Raw genomic sequence first — 19,684 nt, 5'->3', positions numbered from 1 at the left:
GAGCATTTAATTCGATCCTGTCCAGAAAGGCTAAGAAACACACAGCCAGTGGATGATGCAGTTGGAGAGCGGGTGCTGGCCAGGGCTCCTGGTGGGGAAATGTCAATTGCCCCCTGCGGAGCCTGCTGAGACCGCGGGCAGATCCACTGTTGCTAGGGTGGACGTCGCTGCCAATGCTCTAGTAGAAAAACATTCCTTTACGAGCAGTGATAGTTCTAGGGAAAATTACAATGTGAGGAGCACTGACAGTTAGGTACGACGGCCAAAGGGGCTTTTGGTCAGGCCACGTTTCCTCAGTGTCACAGAGATGGATGCCCCGTCTCACTTCTTCTTGGGACTGTAAAAGAAGATTGAGCAAAGAAATATTGTTCACTCTCTAATGTCTGATATTGGCTCCACAATCTCAGAACCTCCTGAGATCAGGAAGTTTGCTGTCAGCTATTATAACAACCTTTTTAGGAGTGATCTTTCAGAAAATCCCAGTTTGTGCCACGGTTTCTTCAAGGGACTCACTCATGTGGTGGCTGAAGCCAATCGAAAACTGGCTCTGCTCTGATCAGTTTTCAGAGTGGTAGAACTCCTGGCATAGATGGTCTTCCTGTTGAATTTTATAAATCCTTTTGGTCTGTGATGGGTGAGGATTTTCTAGAGACTGCCATGGATAGTTTGGAAGAGAGCAGGAATGATCATCACATTGAATCAGCATACAAGCTGTTGGAGAGCCATAACTACAACACTGTCTCATTGCCTTAGATTTTAAATTCCAAAAGACTATGCTCAGCGTCTATGGCAGCGGTCAGCAACCTTTAACACACAAAGAGCCATTTGGACCCACTTTCCACGGAAAAGAAAACATTGGGAGCCGCAAATACTTTTTGACATCTAAAATAAAGACAACATTATTATTGTTTTTTACCTTGATGCTTTGTATAAACAACTAAAGTGTGTTGCTTATGAAATCCATGAAGTGCTACAGAGAAATTAAATTAAATTTATGTACTGAACACATTTTGAACTCTTAAAAAATATAAAAAAAAGAAAGACATCCAGTTGAAGGTCTCTTTTAAATGAATTAAAAAGCTGAACTTAAATTATTCATATAGCAAACAAAAACTGTAGTGAACCGTCATCCTGGATCTGTAGTGGAGTCTTGACCTAAATTTTAAAAATAATTTGAAAAAGGGACTATGCTGCTAAAAAATGAAAAGTAATATTTTGCAAAATATCTGCGTAAATATGTATTTTACCTGGTTAATGTGTGTGGCAAGTCGTGGTCCGCAGTGCTGCTGCAGGGAGGTGGATGCACCTGAGTGGCATCCGCAATCAAGCCTTGCCGGCTTAAAGTCTGTGCTCTCTCTGCTGTTGTGTTGGTGTGTTTTGGGCTGTGAGCTGAAAGCTACAGCTGGCTGTGTGGCTACAGCAACCATGTGTGAAAAGTGGTCAATAAAGAAAAAAGCATGTTTATGCAAATGTAGCCAAGTGAACTAATACTACGCATGGAAAGGGTTTAAAAAGAGGGGATTGTGTTTTTGACTGATTGCCTGTCTACCAGAGGTTTGTTGTAGAGTTGTCATGGTGATGACTAGACCTCGCATTTTGGGGGTATACTGTCCCTTTAAGAGACACCGTAAGCCAGAGCACGCATGCACTCAAGTTCAGTGTTGCCAACTTAGCGACTTTGTCGCTATATTTAGCGAGTTTTCAGACCCCCTTAGCGACTCTTTTTCTAAAAAGCGACTAGCGACAAATCTGGCGACTTTTTCTGGTGTTATTGGAGACTTATTTATGACGACTTTTTGACGTGAAAGCGTGTATCGCTCTTACTCTCAACAAGCAGCGGTGCTGCCGTGGGCGCCTCACCCGTGCTAAAGCGCTCACGGGTGGAGGATAGTCCTCCCCCAGCTGCTATCAGGGCAGGAGATGTTCACACCTGTGCGTCCAAAAGGCAAATGAATCGCGCATGAGCGAAGCTGCTGCTCCCGCACTGACTGTAACGCAGTCAGTTCTTCTTTTACTGTTATGCTGTTTTGTGGATCACAAGGTTTAAAACTACTTATAAAAACACACTCACACACAAAGTAACTCCACCAGAGTGCAAATTTCGGGTCACTTTTGCCGGTCCAGGCCCGGGTAAAGGAGCAGGGTTGGAATTGTGACATTAAAAAACAATAATTGCTAAAAGGAATTTAATTTGTAGTTCTAAATAAATTCTAAATGCATTTAGGACGTTTTTTACTCACGTTATGTCTCTTCCACAATGTTATTTCTCTCTCCAACAACTTAGGTTACAATTACATTAGCATGACAAATTATGCAAAGTAGGTGATGACGTCATTCGGCGACTTCTAGCGACTTTTAGGACAGCCAATAGCGATTTTCCTTACTGAGGAGTTGGCAACACTGCTCAAGTTTGCGTCACACACTGAGCGCTGTGAGCGGGAGCACTGGAGAGTTAGAGACTGCAAAAGATTCTGTGGCTAGCTACACAAGAGGTAAATGTGCTAAAAAGTGTAGCATACTGCAAAATATTGTCACCAGTGTTGTAGTAGACTGTAATTAGCTAAGTTTCTTTAGCAATGACTCCATGTTTGTGACCATTTCTGTAGAGTTCTTAACGCTCGACGGGCGCATGTTTAATGGTCACGTGCTGTGAAAGGGACTGAAGAGCGGGTTGGCGTGAGTAGTTACAGTGTCCTAACAGATTTCAAAGTTAAGTTTATACTGTTATTCACTTTGCATAACTCTGTATGTTTCTGTTTGATTCAGAGGGGAGATCACTTGCTGTGTGATTCCTGCATGTGTACTTGTCCTAGCACAGTAGCTGTGTGGAGAAACTGAAGTGAGTTCATGATGTTCTCCCATAGAAATGTATGTTTAAAAGAGAGTTTACAGTGCACTTTATTGCCAGTTGACCTGTGAAGTTGTGGGATGTAAACAATGTGTTTATTTGTTTTATTTTCTCTTTTTTGTTGTATTTGTTTCTTGACAGGTCACTACTGTTGTCTATACTGTTTGAATTTAACATGTACATATGATAGTTACTGTTGTCTCAGACCCTGAAAGGCAGTTTTAGGCTGAGCCAGTGGAATAGTTAAATTTTGCCGTTTCACTCAAAACTACAGAATTAAAACTGTGCTCCTCCGAGTACAGTCGGAGAATAAAAAAGCCCACAAAATAGTATTTCCTGTGTCCTGTCTCATTCCCCATGACCGGGCCACACAAACATCGTCGGGTCTGCCGTGGTATGTTTACATTGGGACATCTGCTCCTGAACCTCAGCACACAGCGTCTGCAAATCGGGGCTGTACGATACAGCTACAGCCACCCCAGCCACTTCTGTGGCTGGGGTGGCTGTGGCTCAGGTGGCAGAGCAGGTTAGCCACTAATCAGAAGGTCGGTGGTTCGATTCCGGGCTGCCTCCTGGCTGCATGCCAAATATCCTTGTGTGCAAGTGTGATGCTTATTTTGAGTGATTAAAAATATTAACATAATTTTATTTTTATCTTTCAAGATCACAATAATCTTCCAATTTAGAACTACAAGTTAAAAAGAACTAACACAAATAAAATACACTTCAGTTAAATACTCATTTTTTTCTAAACCACGTAGAGCCGCAGTATAAAGACTAAAGAGCATGCAGCTCCGGAGCCGCAGGTTGCCGACCCCTGGTCTATGGTCACATGTTTTACTCTAACCAACTTTCATCAGGCACTTTCTGTAGTTGATGAGAGATAAATAAGAAAAAATAGGACCAAGAAAAGCAGAAGAACCAGACTTCATACTTGGGCTGAATGCAGTGAAGGAATGCATTTACTTGTGTAAGCAGTTGGATCACAGTTGGAAAGTTATCTGAAAGCTGTAACTGAGATTAAGAAGTCTTAAGAATAAGATTTAAGATTTTTATTACTATTGTTGTTGTTGCTGCTGTTGGTTATGGTAGTAGGTTTTGTTGTTATTATTCAGGTCTGCTTCTGTTTAATTGGGAACTTTAAAGTCAATGAGTAGTCATATTTCAAGGACTTCCGGGGTTTTCCCCCACATCTAAATTTTGCGTCTTGCTTCCTCTCTACCGGTGTAGTTGTGGGCTGACTGTTCTCGCCGCTCGTGGCAGAGCTTCCGTTTTCTCCAGGTTTGAGCTGTCACACCCATTTCCTGAGCCACAAACAACATTCCTGTCCCAAGGTTGAAGCTTCAATTAGTTGGCAAAGATTAGTTATAGATCATTTATTTATATATTTAAAAAGTCTTGTTGACATTAAAATGTTTTTTTTTAAGAGGGGAGCAGAAATTGCAACAAATGTTACAATTTGCAAAGATATTTTAAGTGGCCAAAAAATTATAACGAACTGAGTCATAAAGATACTTGAAAAACACGTCATTTCTGTATTTCATATTCTACAGCCGCTCTTTGAAAAGTATAAAATTAAAAATACACCAGAAAATAAGTGAGGGACGCAGGGACACTGAACAAGAATTCTGTAGAAAAAAACAAAATGTTCTGGTAATTTTCTGCCAGTACATTTTTTGTATTTTTACATAAGTTCATAGACTTTTCCGTAAATGTTAAAATTGAAAATTATGTACAGTATATTCTCTGTGCTACTTACAGACATATCCTTCAACTATAAAACGGAAGATTATGTTTATTCACAGTATCTTTTCTGTACCATTAACAAATATTTTACGTTAATAGAAAAATTTAATAAACTGTTTGTATTACTAATTACAGGCACTTCTTTTCACCGCACCTCATTAAATGTACTTCTTTACATTTTTAACCATATATTTCTTACAATTACAAACTAATACAGCATTGGCTCACAAATGCACAAATTAAAACTTCTTAAATTAATCTCTTCTTAGTACACAACAACATGTTAAATATTGTTTTATTCTCCTAAACTCAAAAACTGTAATAAAATATAATGACAACATCCTATGGGCAGAACTTTGTGCCATCAGAAACTGAATTTGAAAAAGTAAAATTCAAATTTGAATTGCTCAGATTGAATCTGAATTGTAACTTGAATAAATGCTTTTTAAAACTGAATTTGAATTAGCCTAATTTGAAATTCAATATATTGGTTTGAAAATGATCGTCACTAAACTGAAATTGAATTTTATATTTTAAAAATTAATTCATTTGCTTTGAAACTGTGTTTTATCCTTTAAAAATGTAACTTTTGAATAATTTCAGTATCACTTCTCACCATTCAATTTCAGTTCTACAATTCAATTTCAGTTCAGACTTACATCCGGTTCCAGTTCCTGAGTAATTGAGCCCAGATTAATAGAACTCTGTTTTACCAGCGGACCGAAAGTGTTATTGACGGGAATCTACAGCATCTTGAGCTGGAGCTGGATTAAGACCTCAGAAGTCATTCGTCATGACCAGTGGATAAACTCTCAGGTTGGTAGTAAATGTATTACATGTATAAGAACCAGCATTGGGCAAGTTACTTGAAAAAAAGTTATTAATTATAGTTACTAGTTACCTCTTCAAAAAAGTAACTGAGTTACAAGATTCTAAAAGTAATTAATTACTAGGAAAAGTAACTATTGTGTTACTTTAAAGCAGGGGTAGGCAACCTTTATGATGATGATCTAAAATTTCCTCAGAAGCCAGTTAATGTTAATGTGATCTCTGGTCTCCCACTCAGAGACACTGGTATCCGAGTGTCCAGCATTCAGACAGCTACCTGAGGACACTGCGTGTGAGAGAAAATCTGCTCACACAGATATGTAGAGCCAAATACTGTCAATAAGGCCTCTGCAATGTTCTGAAGACAGTTAAACTTGTCAGGTAGTGATGTCCAGCAGGTGAAAGTGCAAGCTCCATGAACACGCACCGCTGTGGATTCCAGCTGTGTTCGTAGTTCTGCAAACTTTGACCCCCATAGAGTCGAGCTTTTCAGTTCAATCGGCTGCATTTCGATGTCCTCTGTGTCCAAGCGGTTAATGTGAGGCAAATCACCGGTAGGCTAAGTTATTTTTAGCCAATTACAAGTTGAATCTGGTAGTTGGGGTTGTTAGCTAAGATACCGTCATTAAGGCGCGGCACAACTAATGTGTCTATGTGAGCTAATTTGCAATGTGCACCGCTGGCGTGGCCATTTATTTTTTAATGCACCTTCTCAGATTAATTCACTGTGTGTCGTGCCCAGGGCTGCACTGGGACAAAAAATCGGCCCGGGCATTTTGACTAGAGACCCGCCCACCAGGTATTAAAGCCATAAAGCCTTTGAATGAAAACAAACACTGTTGTGACAGTGGTGTACAGTCTTGTTGGTTTATTAATGATTTCTATACATTTTACATCAGATAAAAACTTTGATTGTAAGATTCAGATAATTATTTAATTAAAGCCAGACATTTTAAATGAGAATAAGAAAGAAAAGTATTTCTTTGTGCCCCCCTTTCCTTGTTAATGCCCTACCTGGCCCCCTGGGAAAACTCTGCTAGACCCGCCCCTGCACAGTTACTAACTGTTAGCAATGTAGAAAAGGATCCTGGTGTTATTTGTCTCTCACAAACAGTTCATGACTTCCCTTCAACTCATTCATGTGACCTAAAAGGTAAACCTGCTTCTCCATCACCTGTTCAGCTCTGATGATTTAGTAAGGACATCTCCTGGTTTCATCTTCATGTTTCCCTCTCACTAGATATCCAAACCGACATCATGACCAGCAGCTTTTACGGCTGTGGCTCCAGCAAACATCAGCTGATACTAACGGTGTGTTCACACCGAACGCGATAGACGCGATCAGAGCGTCAGGTTCACATGTAAAGTCAATGGAGAAGCGCGACAACGTGCGATTGCAGGTCCCGCGAAAATTCAGAAGCAGACGTGCGTCGTGAAAACACATCAAACGTGTGTCAAAGTAGCGTGTCTGACTCGCGAATAAAATCACACGCGTCAGTTTTTGTGTTGCATTTTGTGCATACGCGCATATCGCATCTGCTGCTCGAATTGGAAAAATCTGAACTCCAGCGTCAATTCGTGCCGCGACAACCAATCAGGAGCCTGGTGACGAGAGTCTGACCTAGGTCAAAGGGGCAGGTCCAGCCATCCATCCATCCATTCGCTTCCACTTATCCTTTTCAGGGTCGCGGGGTGCGCTGGAGCCTATCCCAGGTCGCCAGTCTGTCACGGGGCTAACACACAGGGACAGACAACCATTCTCGCTCACACCTATGGGCAATTTTGGATTAACCCAGTGGTTCCCAAACTTTTTTTGCTGGGCCCCCCTTGTTTTACAAGAAAAATGTTCGGGCCCCCCTCGCGTGCACGCGCGCACGCACGCACGAACACATCCTCCAACCACACGCACCCATATTTTGCTCCATTGCGGTTTATTTCACACCTCAAACATTTAGTAAACAATTAAGCAAATACAAGTAATCTGCAATAAATTACAGGTAGTAAGAAAATAAACTACTAACTCTTTTACGCTACGTCTGCACCTACACGGGTATTTTTGAACACGCAGCTGTTTCGTCCACGTAAACGGCGTTTCAAGATTTTTTTAAAACTCCTTTTTTGCGTTTATGTGTGGACGAGGAATATAGAGTTCTTCACGCAACGTCAAAGGTATGTGCCTTTTTTCACGTCACGCTGTGGCCACGTTATTGTTTACATGAGATGAATTGCAGAATGGCAGATAGAGACAAAATACTGTTAATCTGACTATCTGCAGGTTTTACATACAGTTACTGTCCCTCCATTTACAAAGGCAGAGGCGTCACGCTGTGATTATTTTACATGTAGTTGTTTTTTTTCCTGTGTAATAATATTCAACATTGCTATCAATACATTTTTCAAAAAATCCGTCTGCAAAATGGGTTCAAAAACATAAACAACTGTTGGATGCTGTTTGTCCGTGATTTGAACCGGGGGAACAAATCATGGCAGGATCAGCCTGATATTATTTGTATCCCACTGTAACTTTACTGTATAAAGAGCAAACATCTCCAAAATGTCAGGAGTAGTTAGTCATTACAACAAGTGTTTGTGAACTAAAAATCAAGAATGTGGGATCCTGTTTGTCCGTGATTTAAACAGCCCAGCGCTGCTCCCGACGAAGGGAAAACCAGTTCTGCAGGGAGACCTACGGCACTTGTGCAGGTGAAACCAAAGGGAAGATATGCTTCACCATATTTTCTAGTCTTTGGCTTAGAATGAAGTTGGTTGAAACATATTCAGCGATGCTTCATCTCCTGCTTTGCGTTTGTGTGGGCGCCCGTGCTAACAGTGTCCAAGCGTTGTTTTGGGTTTTTTTTCCCTTTTCATGCCGCGCCCCCCCTGCAATGGCTCTGCGCCCCCCCTAGGGGGCGGGCCCCACACTTTGGGAACGTCTGGCATAGACGAACAGTTCTGAGTGATCCTTGTTCATCATCCATGGATAACACTGCAGCAACTCCTGCTAAGCAGGCAAAGCTTGATTTTTCATCAGCAGCACAGAAAGCGTCTGAAGGTGAGCTTAAAAAATGATTGCAGGCTACATTGTGGAAGAGATGCTACCGCTGCATACTGTAGAGTCTCCGTCTTTAAAAAAAAAAATTATTATTTAAACAGTTTAATTTCTATTGTTTGCCCACTCAAGGTGTATAGGGATTTTAAGAAGTATTTAGTTAAATTACTTATTTAGTAATTAAGTTACTTTTCTGACACAGTAATTAGATAAGTATTTTAAATACAATATTGACTAAGTAATTAGTGATTAGTAATTAATTACTTTTTTAAAGTAACTTACCCAACACTGGTAACGACACAGAATATCTCCAGCTTTGTGTCTTTTTCCATTCTAGCTGAAACAAACTGCGTTCCTTTTCGGCTAAATACGAAACACGTAATATTTTCTCTGAATGAGGGACCATTCCATTTTTTAAGGAGCCGTTGGAAACTCTACTAACTAACCTTATGAACAAAATTAAGTTCACTATCAATAACATCATAGCACCCACCCAGCTGTATAAAAACTCCGTCAAGCTGGCTAGAACGCAGTACGAGTTATTGTAACTGACGGTAAAAAGTCGGCACAACAAAAATAAACTCCACCTAAACTTGGTTCATATCTGACCCAGATGGACTGCAGGTTATAACTTCTTACCTGAAGTTCAGTTCACCTGACACTCGGACCGGCAGCCGCCTCGGGTCTCTCCTCCTCCTGCCTCCCCTTTCCCTCATCCACCTGTTGCCTCTGTGGAAGTTCCGCCATAGCCACCACCAAACAACTGAGTTATTTTTACACATCTACCAGCATCTGGCCAATCCACCACCTCTCATTGTTTATACCGTTACAAAACAAAAAAATCATCGGCCCATAAAAACAAAAAATCATCCAGTCCAGCTATGGTCGTGCCATCAGTTAACCCTTCGCATGCCAGCTGTGGCACGTGTGCCCAGGGTTGCCGACCCCTGATCTATAGTGTTACATCATATTATATAAGGATGTTATGTGCTTGTATACTTTCTGTCCAGTTTGACCCATTTAGCAGAAGTCAGCCTGTTTAAGGCTCTGATATCTATTCTGTATGACTTAAAGCCGTTATGACATGGTATGATTTTCTCACTCAATACAGGAATATTCTTCATTGTATCAGAAATAGTTATCACAGCTCGTACATTTTCTTTTTACACATATATGTAAGCATTGAGGCAAATTAAGTAATGCCAACATAGTATTTTATTTATTTTTTTATTTTTTTTGAAGGTCCCATTTGGATCTTTAAAGATCAGAATTGTTGTATGAAGGCCAAGAAAGATGCCAAGCGGATTTACTTTACCAATTGGATCATCATGGCCTTGCCATATTTGTCCATTTGATTGACCTTTATTATAATTATGTATTTATTTGATTTGATTTTTCGGTTGTTACAGACGGGACAGACATGACTGGGGGATAGGATAGGGAGAAAAAATGAAAGAAAGAGAGGGAGAGAAAGAAAAATAGAGGGGAGAAGAGATGAGAAAGGTGAGAAAGAAAGGTGGGAAGAGAGAAAAAACAGAAAGAAAAACAAACAAAACATCTGGATCACCTGTATGACGATAAGAAAAAACAGACGAGAAAACAAACAAAGAAGAGCAACATAATAAATACAACACCATCACAATAAACTATCTATGAGTAGATAACAGTAAATATTACATGTTATTGTGCAGTATGCAAGATCGACAGCGCACAATGTGCTTTGAGGTAGCAGCCAAGAAAGGTGTAGCTTGTGTCTGTGAAAACCCGTGTGTACACCTGTGTGCACACCTGTGTGGATCAGCACACTTGTATTCAAAAGGTTTCTCCATGTAATGATCTGCTAGGGAGTGTGGGGAGCCATAGCCCCGTCCCCCAGGGCATGAAGCAGGTATGGAGGAGATCCAGGCCCCAGACATCCAGGGGCCCCAGAATACGAGGACCCAAGGAGGACCACCGGGGGGTAACCGTGCCACCCTCTTGGGAAGAGCTGAGGAGAGCCCCAAACGAGGGGTCACCCAGCAGCCACGGAGCAGAGGCCAGAGAGGATTGTAGTGACGTGCCCGCAGGCTCTGCCTGCAGCCAGCTGTGCCAGAGAGGACCGGGCCTCAGGCCCAGATGCCCGAGGGCACCCCACCCCCCGGAAGGGGCCCAGCCGGGCCACAGGTGCCAGGCCCCACCAATCGGCCACCAGGAGTGAGTCGGTACATACATGAGCGCCCAGCCCCAGACACCAAGAACCACCAACACACCAACGTCTGAGGGCATCAGCCACTGGCAGGGAGTGTGGTGAGGGGAGATAGGCCTCCATAACTTGGAGAGCCTGACATGTTCCCAGAGAGGTGAAGTCTAAGACCCAAGCTGACATATAGACACAGACGAACAGGTGCACGGAGACACAAACGTGCATTCCCACCCCCGTATACACAAACAAATACTCGGCACTCACCCGAATTGGAGACAGACACAAATAGACACTGTACACACATTCACACTCCCCAAACAACAGGAGGGCATGGTGCTTCTTGCCAGAGAGCAGCACGGCTCCTCCCGAAAACCCTCAGTGTCTATATGCAATTAAAATTGAGGGTAGGGCACCAGTGCCAGAGGTGGGTTTGAGTACACAGACCGTCCTCTGGACGCTGTATAACGTGCCCACCCCCTAGGGCCTATAGGGCCTATTGGGGGTCTGGCGGAACACCCCCAGACCCCCAAGTCTCCACGCCTGTCCCAGACCTACCCTGGGGCAGCCAGGCTACCAGGCCGGTAACCAACGTCCGCCAGCACAGACCCTCCCCCATCTCCGCGGTACACAGCCAGGTTCAGAAAGTTCTTTACTTACAACCCCAACTGTTATTTGCTTTGGTCATACCGTTGGTTCAAAATCATGGTTGGTTGGTTCAAAAATGGTGGAGCATCACTGCTTAATTATTCAACTCTCACCCCAGGTGAAAGCTCTCGATGAATAAAACACAAGTGGAAGGTTTCTATTGGTGGAAAACCTCATAAAACACTAGAAAAAATGTTGTCATTAATTCTGTTTCAGTTCACTCTGTATGTGTGTTGGATAGTTTTGTGTTGGAGAATTTTAAATGTTATTTGAAAACACAGTGCACTGGGTTTCCTAATGATTTAAAATAAATATTAATATGTTAATCTGTGTAGAAATAGGTGCTCAGAGAACCAAGGGCGTAAATCTGGCATGGACGGAAGGGACATGCCCCCACCAATAATAATAATGGATTGGATTTATATAGTGCTTTTCAAGGCACCCAAAGCACTTTACAATTACAAAATATCATGAGGTAGTCATGATTTTGCAAATATTCCACCTTGTAGTGAGTTTGCACAAATTGTTTTAAAAATGCACTCACCCTACAAACATTACTGATGAGTCAAGATCTGCCATGTTGTAGCTTGGACAGAGGTGAAGAGGCGAGGTCACAGGTGACTGACTGATGATTTGGTGCTATTGATTAACTAGTATTTATTATCATGACAGTTGTTAGGCTGCTGATGTAAATTGTTTCATTAGTGTATATTTGGCAAAGAATCTGAATTGACACGTCTCACTTTTTATATGGCACGAATCAATGTGGTATTTTATCAGGTGGCAGTGTGTCCTAGTGCAGTCAGAGGGTAAGAGCCAGGGCTAAAGGTGAGGCACATCAAGCACATAATAATACACAGTCATGTTCAAATGCCAGGCTTTCGTCATGTAAAAAAATGACAGCAAGTCAAATAGTTTCAAAACTTCTTCCACCTTTATGTGACCTATTATGTACAAAGCATCTGAAAAACAAACAGAAACCTTTAAAAAAAAGGAAATAAAATAAAATAAAATAAAAAACTTAAAATAACCTGGTTGCACAAATATGCCCACCCCTAAACTAATACCGAAGTAATGTTGTTAAGTCCTTAAAGTCATATTGTTTTATTGTCATGACTGTATTTGAAGCTATTTTCATTTTTATATGATACCTTATTTATAGTGAATATGGCTGTAGTAAACTAAAGTATAAAATACTTAGTCAGTCATTTGTTTAATAGTAATTTAACATTATGTAATTCACATACAAAACTATTAATTGTAATTTTAAGTGGTTTAAAAGCATGTAGAATAGCATATGAAGGAAAGTATATTTCTCTTTTTTTATCAAGAAGCAAAGACAAAAAAAAAAAAAAAAAAGGAAACAGGGCAGGGTTTGGTGGTTGAATCATCCGTCCCCACCAATGCCAAAACCAAATCTACGCCCTTGCAGAGAACTACTATTAGTAGTGTAGACTGTTACACCTGCAACTCAGTGTTTATTTGTCTTCACAGACACAGATGATCAGTTTACAACGTGTCACTTCTAATATATAATTATAAAAAAAAGAGTAGTTTTAAGTTTTTTGTGACATAAATTGTCTGGAATTGTCAGTGAGATTGATTTCTATCATATAGTAAACATTAAAGATTAAAAATATTAAAATAGTTTATTTATATTAACTCAACTGCTATTTATTTACTCAAAAGATAACAGCAAATATAACAAACAAAACTATCTTTTTTTCTGACATCTAACAATAAAAGTATAAAAACTGAATAATGCAGCAATATTGAAGAAAGTAAGTTAGTCTAATATCACTGAATCAGACAGTCAAGAAGAAACTAAGGAAACCAAATTTAATGAAGAACATGAAAAGTCTAAAAAATATGAAACTACACAATCAAAGAATTTCACCTCAGAGTGAAATATTTAAGTTATGATTAAATCTTATTCAACAGAACAAATAAAATTATATGTCTCATTGTCTCTCTGACTGAACCACTCAAACTGTCCTCCTCTCTGCATGCCCACAGCCCTGCCACACTCCTCAGTCTTTCCCTCTCTGCTCCACTTCTCATAACAGACCACCTTGTCATTGACCCAGAACCACAGATCCAGAGTGCAGGAGTAGCGCAGGCCGAGCCAGACAAAAGGACTCGAGGCATTCTTGGCTTTGTCTTGGACCCATCCCTGCTCTTGAGGGTTAGTGATGGAGACCAGGTCTCTGTGACGCTTTCTGCAGTAATCCAAGGCCTCCTCCCAGGTCTTGTTTTCTTTGATCAGGATAAATTTATCTGCCATAAAAACAAAATAACAGGTTCAATTGAATCTATTGAACTGTACAATTGAGAAATTCCATTAACTGTTTATTTTGTTCTAAAAAAAAAAAGAACTATGGAAAGTTTGTGTGTTTCTCTACCCTCAGTAGAACGAAGTGTGATAATAGTAACAATCCTCACTCAGGTCAACAAGATCCTCAAATATTCAACTTCTTTACAGACAATAGAGACTTTTAAAAAAGTGGTTCAACAGTTGCTGTAAGTTATCCCACAGATAATTAAAGTGATTTCTGCTGCATTCATAAACTCATAAATTCATTCATGTCTTAGAAATTCATTTGTAAAAAAAAATCATACGTCATCCATAAATAGGTTGTACAAACATATACAACATGTTCAGTTGGATCTTGTCAGTGATTCCAGTGATCCTCCTTTTAGAGAAAACCAGTCAGACACATGTTGATACAAACTCACCATAATAACAGAAGAAGGGTTTTTCTTTGTCACATTCATCAGAGCTCCAGTTTCCTGATCTGTTTAACAGAGTCATAGCACATTTCTTGTTGCTTTGTTCATCATTGAATAACTCCATATCCCAGTATCTGAAAGAGGAATTGCTCCCATCGGACCACCTCCAGCTGTCTCTGAACAGACCGACCCATGCTCTAAAAGGAGTTGCCTTCGATTTCATAAGGGCCTCAATTTCTTTTCCGTCTACCTGATCGAGTCCACTGGCCAAGTCAGTGTGATGGGATCTGCAGTAGCTCTGAGCCTCTGTCCAGTTCTTCATCTCCTCAATCAGATACGTTTTATTGTCTTTCTTCATTTCTGTGAAACCAACATAAAAACACACAAAGACATCCCCCAATAATTTATCTTTAGAAACCCTCCACCTTTTTAATCACATGTGATAACATTACATTTCATACTTTTTATTTATGTTAATATTTCATTTTCACATCTCCTCACCATTATAGCAGATGAACCACATATTAATGTCACATGAAACATCTACCAGCTTGTCTCTTTTCCTCACACAGTTTCCAGGTGGCTTATTTTCTAATGGCTTATTAGTTTTTCCATTCAGATCCCAGCTGCTGTCATTTTGAATGTATTCCACTCCTGGCAGAGACCAATGCCACATCCTGTTTCCACCTGTGTTGGTCAGTCCAATCCAGGCTTCTCCTTGATTCTGTGCAGAGTTACGGAGTCTGTTCATGTCTGTCATGTCAAACACTTTGGCCAGGTCTGTATATTTATCTCTGCAGTATCTCTGTGCTTCATACCAGCTCTTGTTTTCTTTAATAAAGTGGTACTCATACAGGCGGCATGTAAAGAAGCAACACTGACCTTAAATACAGAAATATGATAGGTATAATATATGTTCTGTTAGAAGAAAACATTCAGTGAGCAAACTCGATCTTGACAGCACTGGTACAATTATCTACTTACCCATCAGAATATGCAGAAATAATATCCAGTGCATCTTAGCCCTGTCAGATGAAAATGAAAATAAAGATTCCAACAGATTTTGTGTGCTGGACTAATGCATGTATGTCGCAATTCTTCTCTGTTCGTGGAGATATTTAGAACATGTTAGGAACATGCAAATTAAGTCAACCACACCATCTAAACATGGTCTTTGTATCAGTGTCTCGACACACAGGTGATGTATACCGTGACACATCATTTGAAATAAATCTCCAGTTTCAGATTTTAAAATATTTTAAGTGTGTTCAGTAAATTTTTCCAGGTTTGTTCTTTCTACAAAATGCACAGACTGTCACTACAGCACAAACTAGACGAGTGAGACATTCAGCTGACAGTAATGACTTCATCTGTGGAAGGAGAGGTTTCTAGCATTGTGGAGTAAACTCTAACACCATATTTAGGGCACATTTAAGAACATGGTTTTCCAGTTGACTGTTTGCTCTGCTCACTCTTGTCTCGCCCTTCTTTTCTTGCTCCTGTATTATGCTGTAATGTAAGCCTTGATTACCTCATTAAAATCAGACTTTAATATTTAATATTAACCTAAATTAAATGTAATATTAAACTTGTGACATTAGAAATGAGCTGCAGATCCATAATTACATGCATTGGTGCCAAGAATAAAGATATAATAGTGTTAACAGGGTTACCAATGCTTTTGCAGTGACACCTGCTTTCATTGTCTGTCTCTGGTTCTCATGCTGCCTAAAGACATCTCAAAAATCCTTCTTTTATGGGGAAATAAAATATTTGCATTACTTCTATGTTATATAATTTATTCTTCTACATGATCCCAGGGGTGTTCTAAAAAACAAAAGGATGCCCTATTCAAATATCCTGTAGTATTCAAATCATGAAAACCATCTACACAACAGTATGCCAACAAAACTGTGTCCATTAATTTGTCCAGTTCAAAACTTAATCTAATATTTTATTTTGAAGTTCATTCATTTATCAGACCAGGGTTCATTTTCCCAGTCCTCAGCTGTCCCAACATTAGCTTTGCTGATGTGAGTAGAAGCTGATCTACTTCATGAGCCAACATGCTGTGCACAGCAGTGCTGCTCATCTTTATGTTCTTCAAGGAAATCAGAGAGTGAAAAACTCTGACAATAAACTCTGTGTGTTTCTGTAACACTGAGAAAAACATGTTTTACAAATAATGAACTAACACTCAGTTATTAGTCTCTGTTACTGTCATGATGCATGCTCAATCATCCAGGTAAGTAAGTTGGAGTCTCTGTTACTGTTAGATATCATTTCCCCAAGAAAAGTACATTTCTGCAGTGTGGACATCTTTTAAACACTGTAAAGTCAGCTCATGAAGTATCTGAAGTTTTCGGGTGCTGGCATGTCACTCAAAATGTTACAGTTAGCCAAAAATCATTTTTACCCACCTTTGATTTCCTGTAATGATGAAAATTATAATAAATGTGCTATAAATACAGCTTTAAACTACACCTCTGCATTCCATCATGAGCATGTAATGGCGTTAAAGATTTTATACTTACACGTGGTTAATTCTTCTCTTCTTCTTTCACTTTGATATGTCTTCTGGATGCACTCATCAGGACTGTCACAAATATTGCTTCTTATACTAACACAGAGACGTCTTTTTGCTCAGGTCAGAATTTGAATATTAAAATACAGACGTTTCAAATATCTCTTACTCCCATGGTGATGCACAGATGGAGAGATTTTCTGTAAAGGTTATGTTACACTCATTTACATGATGCAGTGGAAATAGGAAAAAAAAAGAAGAGGACTACCCAGAGAAAAAACCATGAAGTGTCTTTCTGAAATGTGCAGGTTGAGTTGAGTGTTGTGTTTCTCACAATCTGTAGTTGACCTTTTTGTTTTACTTTTATGAAATGATAATGCGATAATTATTTAGATAGTTTGCACGTAAATTATATAATGCAATGGGGAAAAAAAAACAAAAATGCACCACCGAGTTACCGAGAACAGAACGTGTCATTTTCATGCACTTGTAATAACTGTTAACTGTTTTTATGTCAACACTTTGGCCATGCTGATTCCTGCAGTATCTCATTTTATTCTCTTGAGTATAGTAAATAATTAAATAGGTATTCATATTCAAATTTGTTCAGTGTTTATGTTGGCAGAAGGAAAATACTGACTTTTAAAGTCACAAGTTTTTACTTTAAAATGCTACCATATATATCTACTATTTGAAAGACTGCAGCCTGGTGGTGGAAATGAACTCAGGTTCTTCTCGCTGTGCGGCAACAGCGCTAACCACCATGCCACCACTGCACATCAACAATCAGCAAATAAAAAGTGTATCAAAAGTGAATGGTATGTGGTAGGAAATATGCAAACCATAGTCCAAATAAAGACAGCATTATTGAAAGTCAGTCATTTAATCTTGATTATGGTGTGTATGCTGTGAGCATGAGATATGAACTTCTTCAAAGAACTTCTGTATTATCCAATCAATATTTTTGTTGTTTAAAAATAAATAAACAAATGAAAAAAAAAATGCCGCACTTCTAAAAAAATCTCTTATTTCCACAATGACACAACATTAGGTCATTTACCTAATGCAATGGTTTAAAATAAGACACAAGAAAAACAAACACTTTCATTAGATCTTTACATCTTTCTCTGGTATCTGGGCTTCATGCCAGGTTTGTTGTCTTGTATTAAAGGTCGTATTTAAGGTTTGTAGTAGATAAAAGTATAGATTTTTGTTTTTACAAGTATCCAAATAAAGTGTAACTTTCCAGAATAATGACAGTTATCTATTTTTTCTTTAGATTACATTAATTACACAACACTTTGAGAAGAAATAAGGTTTACTATTCTTCTTCTTCTTCTATTCTATTCTTGCAGTGAATTTTTCTCGAGGTCAAAGTCAGTATGACAAATGCTTTGGTAGGAGGAGGGCAAACAGAAGCAGACTGTGTCATGTGTTTGTTTATTGAAAGCAGAAGTGAAGTTGCTAGTCACTCTGCCTAGTTTGCATCAATACATCAGCCATTAACTGAGAAATGAAAAGTATGTGGATGCTGAAAGCGACTTTGGTCCACCAGTCAAACATTAAAGATAAAGTATGCAATTTTCTGAGGTAACTTAATACACAGTTCATTGCAGATAGTTGAGTATGATCTATTTAAGTCCCACTGCTCCCTTCTACCAGATTTGGCTCATCACTTCAATGCAGTTTTTTATTTGTGCTTTTATTAAAATCTAAGGCCAAATAACAACAACAGTGACCTCAAGACACTTCATATTGTGAGGTAAAGACCCTACAGAAGTACACAGAGAACTCCAAGAAAAAATAGTTAAAAAATGTCTCAATTGCTAGAGTGGTCAATAAACACACAGATAAGACAATAAGTGTGTACTTCTTCCCACTGCCTTTTGACATGTAAATGAATTAAAACAGAAGCGATATTGAAATTTATTGACTTTATTTTGTATAGTATTTTTTCTCTCTCTATTTTCTTTACTAAATGTACCTGTATATCAGGGGTGTCAAACTCACACACTTTAGGTCGCGGGCCAAACAAGATAAACATTTATTGAACACTAAAACAATGTTTTTTATACATAAATATGAATAAAAACAGGAATATTATACCAGATTAAATAAACTTAAAAAATTCTAACTTTAAATATTTTGCTCTTCATAAAAATATATCCTGTCAAAATTATGCAAGTTAGAAATATGAACATGCTGCCAAAAACCCCAGAAAAAATAAATGAAAACATACACAAGGTTGGAGCCGCATACACAGACGGAGCTGGGCTTCAGGAATGGAACTAATAAACTCTTCGGGCCATTCAGTGTCGTACTTTCCCTCGAGTGTATCATTACACTGCAGCTCCATCTGAATCTGCACAGGTGCAGTTCAGCAAAGTCCGCTGACTTGGTTCAACAAAGTGAGGCAGGTCGCACTGGTGCATTTTTGACAGTTTCACTTGAAATGCCTTCACCGCATCATACATGCCATGTTCATTAACTGACAGATTTCCTTGCTGAGCTCAAAAACTCGATTGAGAATTTTTATCCCAACTCAGCCACGGACCTCTGTATGATGAGGAATGTCGGCCAACTCTGAATCTATTTCCCACATAAAAGACTGAAATTGACGGTGATTTAAACAGATAAAATTTACGGTTTGCGTTACGGTGATCATTACACGCTCCATTTTTAGGACTTTACCACACAGCGTTTCCTGGTGTGTGATGCAGTGATATGCTGTTAACTCACCGGTACATTTCTCCTCCTGCATCTTTGATCGCATCCTGCTGACTAGTCCGCTTTTTTCACCACACAACACCGGCGCTCCATCTGTTGTAAGTCCAACAAGTTTGTCCCAGGGCAGTTTCATGTCGGTTACACTTTGACATACGTTTTCAAAAATGTATTTTCCTGTCATTGTCCGCGATTTAAATGACTTACTGGTGAACTGCTCAGCCAGTTGGAAATATCAATTTCATAAACAGATGTAGAGTATTAAGGATTAAGACCATTTACTAGTGAAAGTACAAATGTGATTTTACACGTAGGAGGTGTACATACTGTTTACTTGTCTATTAAAAAAAAAAAAACAGCAATCATAAACGTTACTTATTATTACCAAAAAACTACAAAGTGGCATTT

At 39.3% G+C, this 19,684-nt stretch overlaps 1 protein-coding gene and 2 long non-coding RNA genes across 4 annotated transcripts in view; 2 read left to right on the top strand and 1 right to left on the bottom strand.

The window, feature by feature from the left end:
• LOC146522353 (uncharacterized) overlaps positions 1–19,684 on the top strand; it is a 118,983-nt gene that overhangs the window by 58,473 nt on the left and 40,826 nt on the right. The gene's annotated exons all lie outside the window — the stretch shown is intronic.
• Positions 2,410–3,256, top strand: LOC146522358 (uncharacterized). Of its 2 annotated transcripts, XR_014870098.1 has the most exons (4): positions 2,410–2,492; positions 2,607–2,676; positions 2,767–2,839; positions 2,990–3,256. It is a non-coding gene; the product is annotated as an uncharacterized LOC146522358 (long non-coding RNA). The 2 variants fall into 2 exon arrangements; XR_014870095.1 differs by having other exon boundaries at positions 2,410–2,676; positions 2,990–3,255.
• LOC146522357 (C-type mannose receptor 2-like) lies at positions 13,084–16,990 on the bottom strand. The gene is made up of 6 exons (XM_085137111.1): positions 16,563–16,990; positions 15,468–15,537; positions 15,013–15,053; positions 14,530–14,910; positions 14,035–14,388; positions 13,084–13,575 (listed from the first exon to the last, which is right to left on the bottom strand). Coding segments are annotated over exons 2-6 (1,125 nt in total). The 5' UTR covers positions 15,470–15,537; positions 16,563–16,990; the 3' UTR covers positions 13,084–13,228.

This window comes from Neolamprologus multifasciatus, chromosome 3 (genome assembly GCF_963576455.1).
Source record: "Neolamprologus multifasciatus chromosome 3, fNeoMul1.2, whole genome shotgun sequence".
NCBI lineage: Eukaryota > Metazoa > Chordata > Actinopteri > Cichliformes > Cichlidae > Neolamprologus > Neolamprologus multifasciatus.
This window is presented reverse-complemented; position numbering and strand designations above follow the sequence as displayed.

Coding starts and splice junctions, on each gene's coding strand:
- LOC146522357 (XM_085137111.1), bottom strand. Junction 14,911..15,012: donor ATTTCTGCATATTCTGATGG/GTAAGTAGATAA, acceptor TCTGTATTTAAG/GTCAGTGTTGCTTCTTTACA. Junction 14,389..14,529: donor GTGGTTCATCTGCTATAATG/GTGAGGAGATGT, acceptor TTGGTTTCACAG/AAATGAAGAAAGACAATAAA.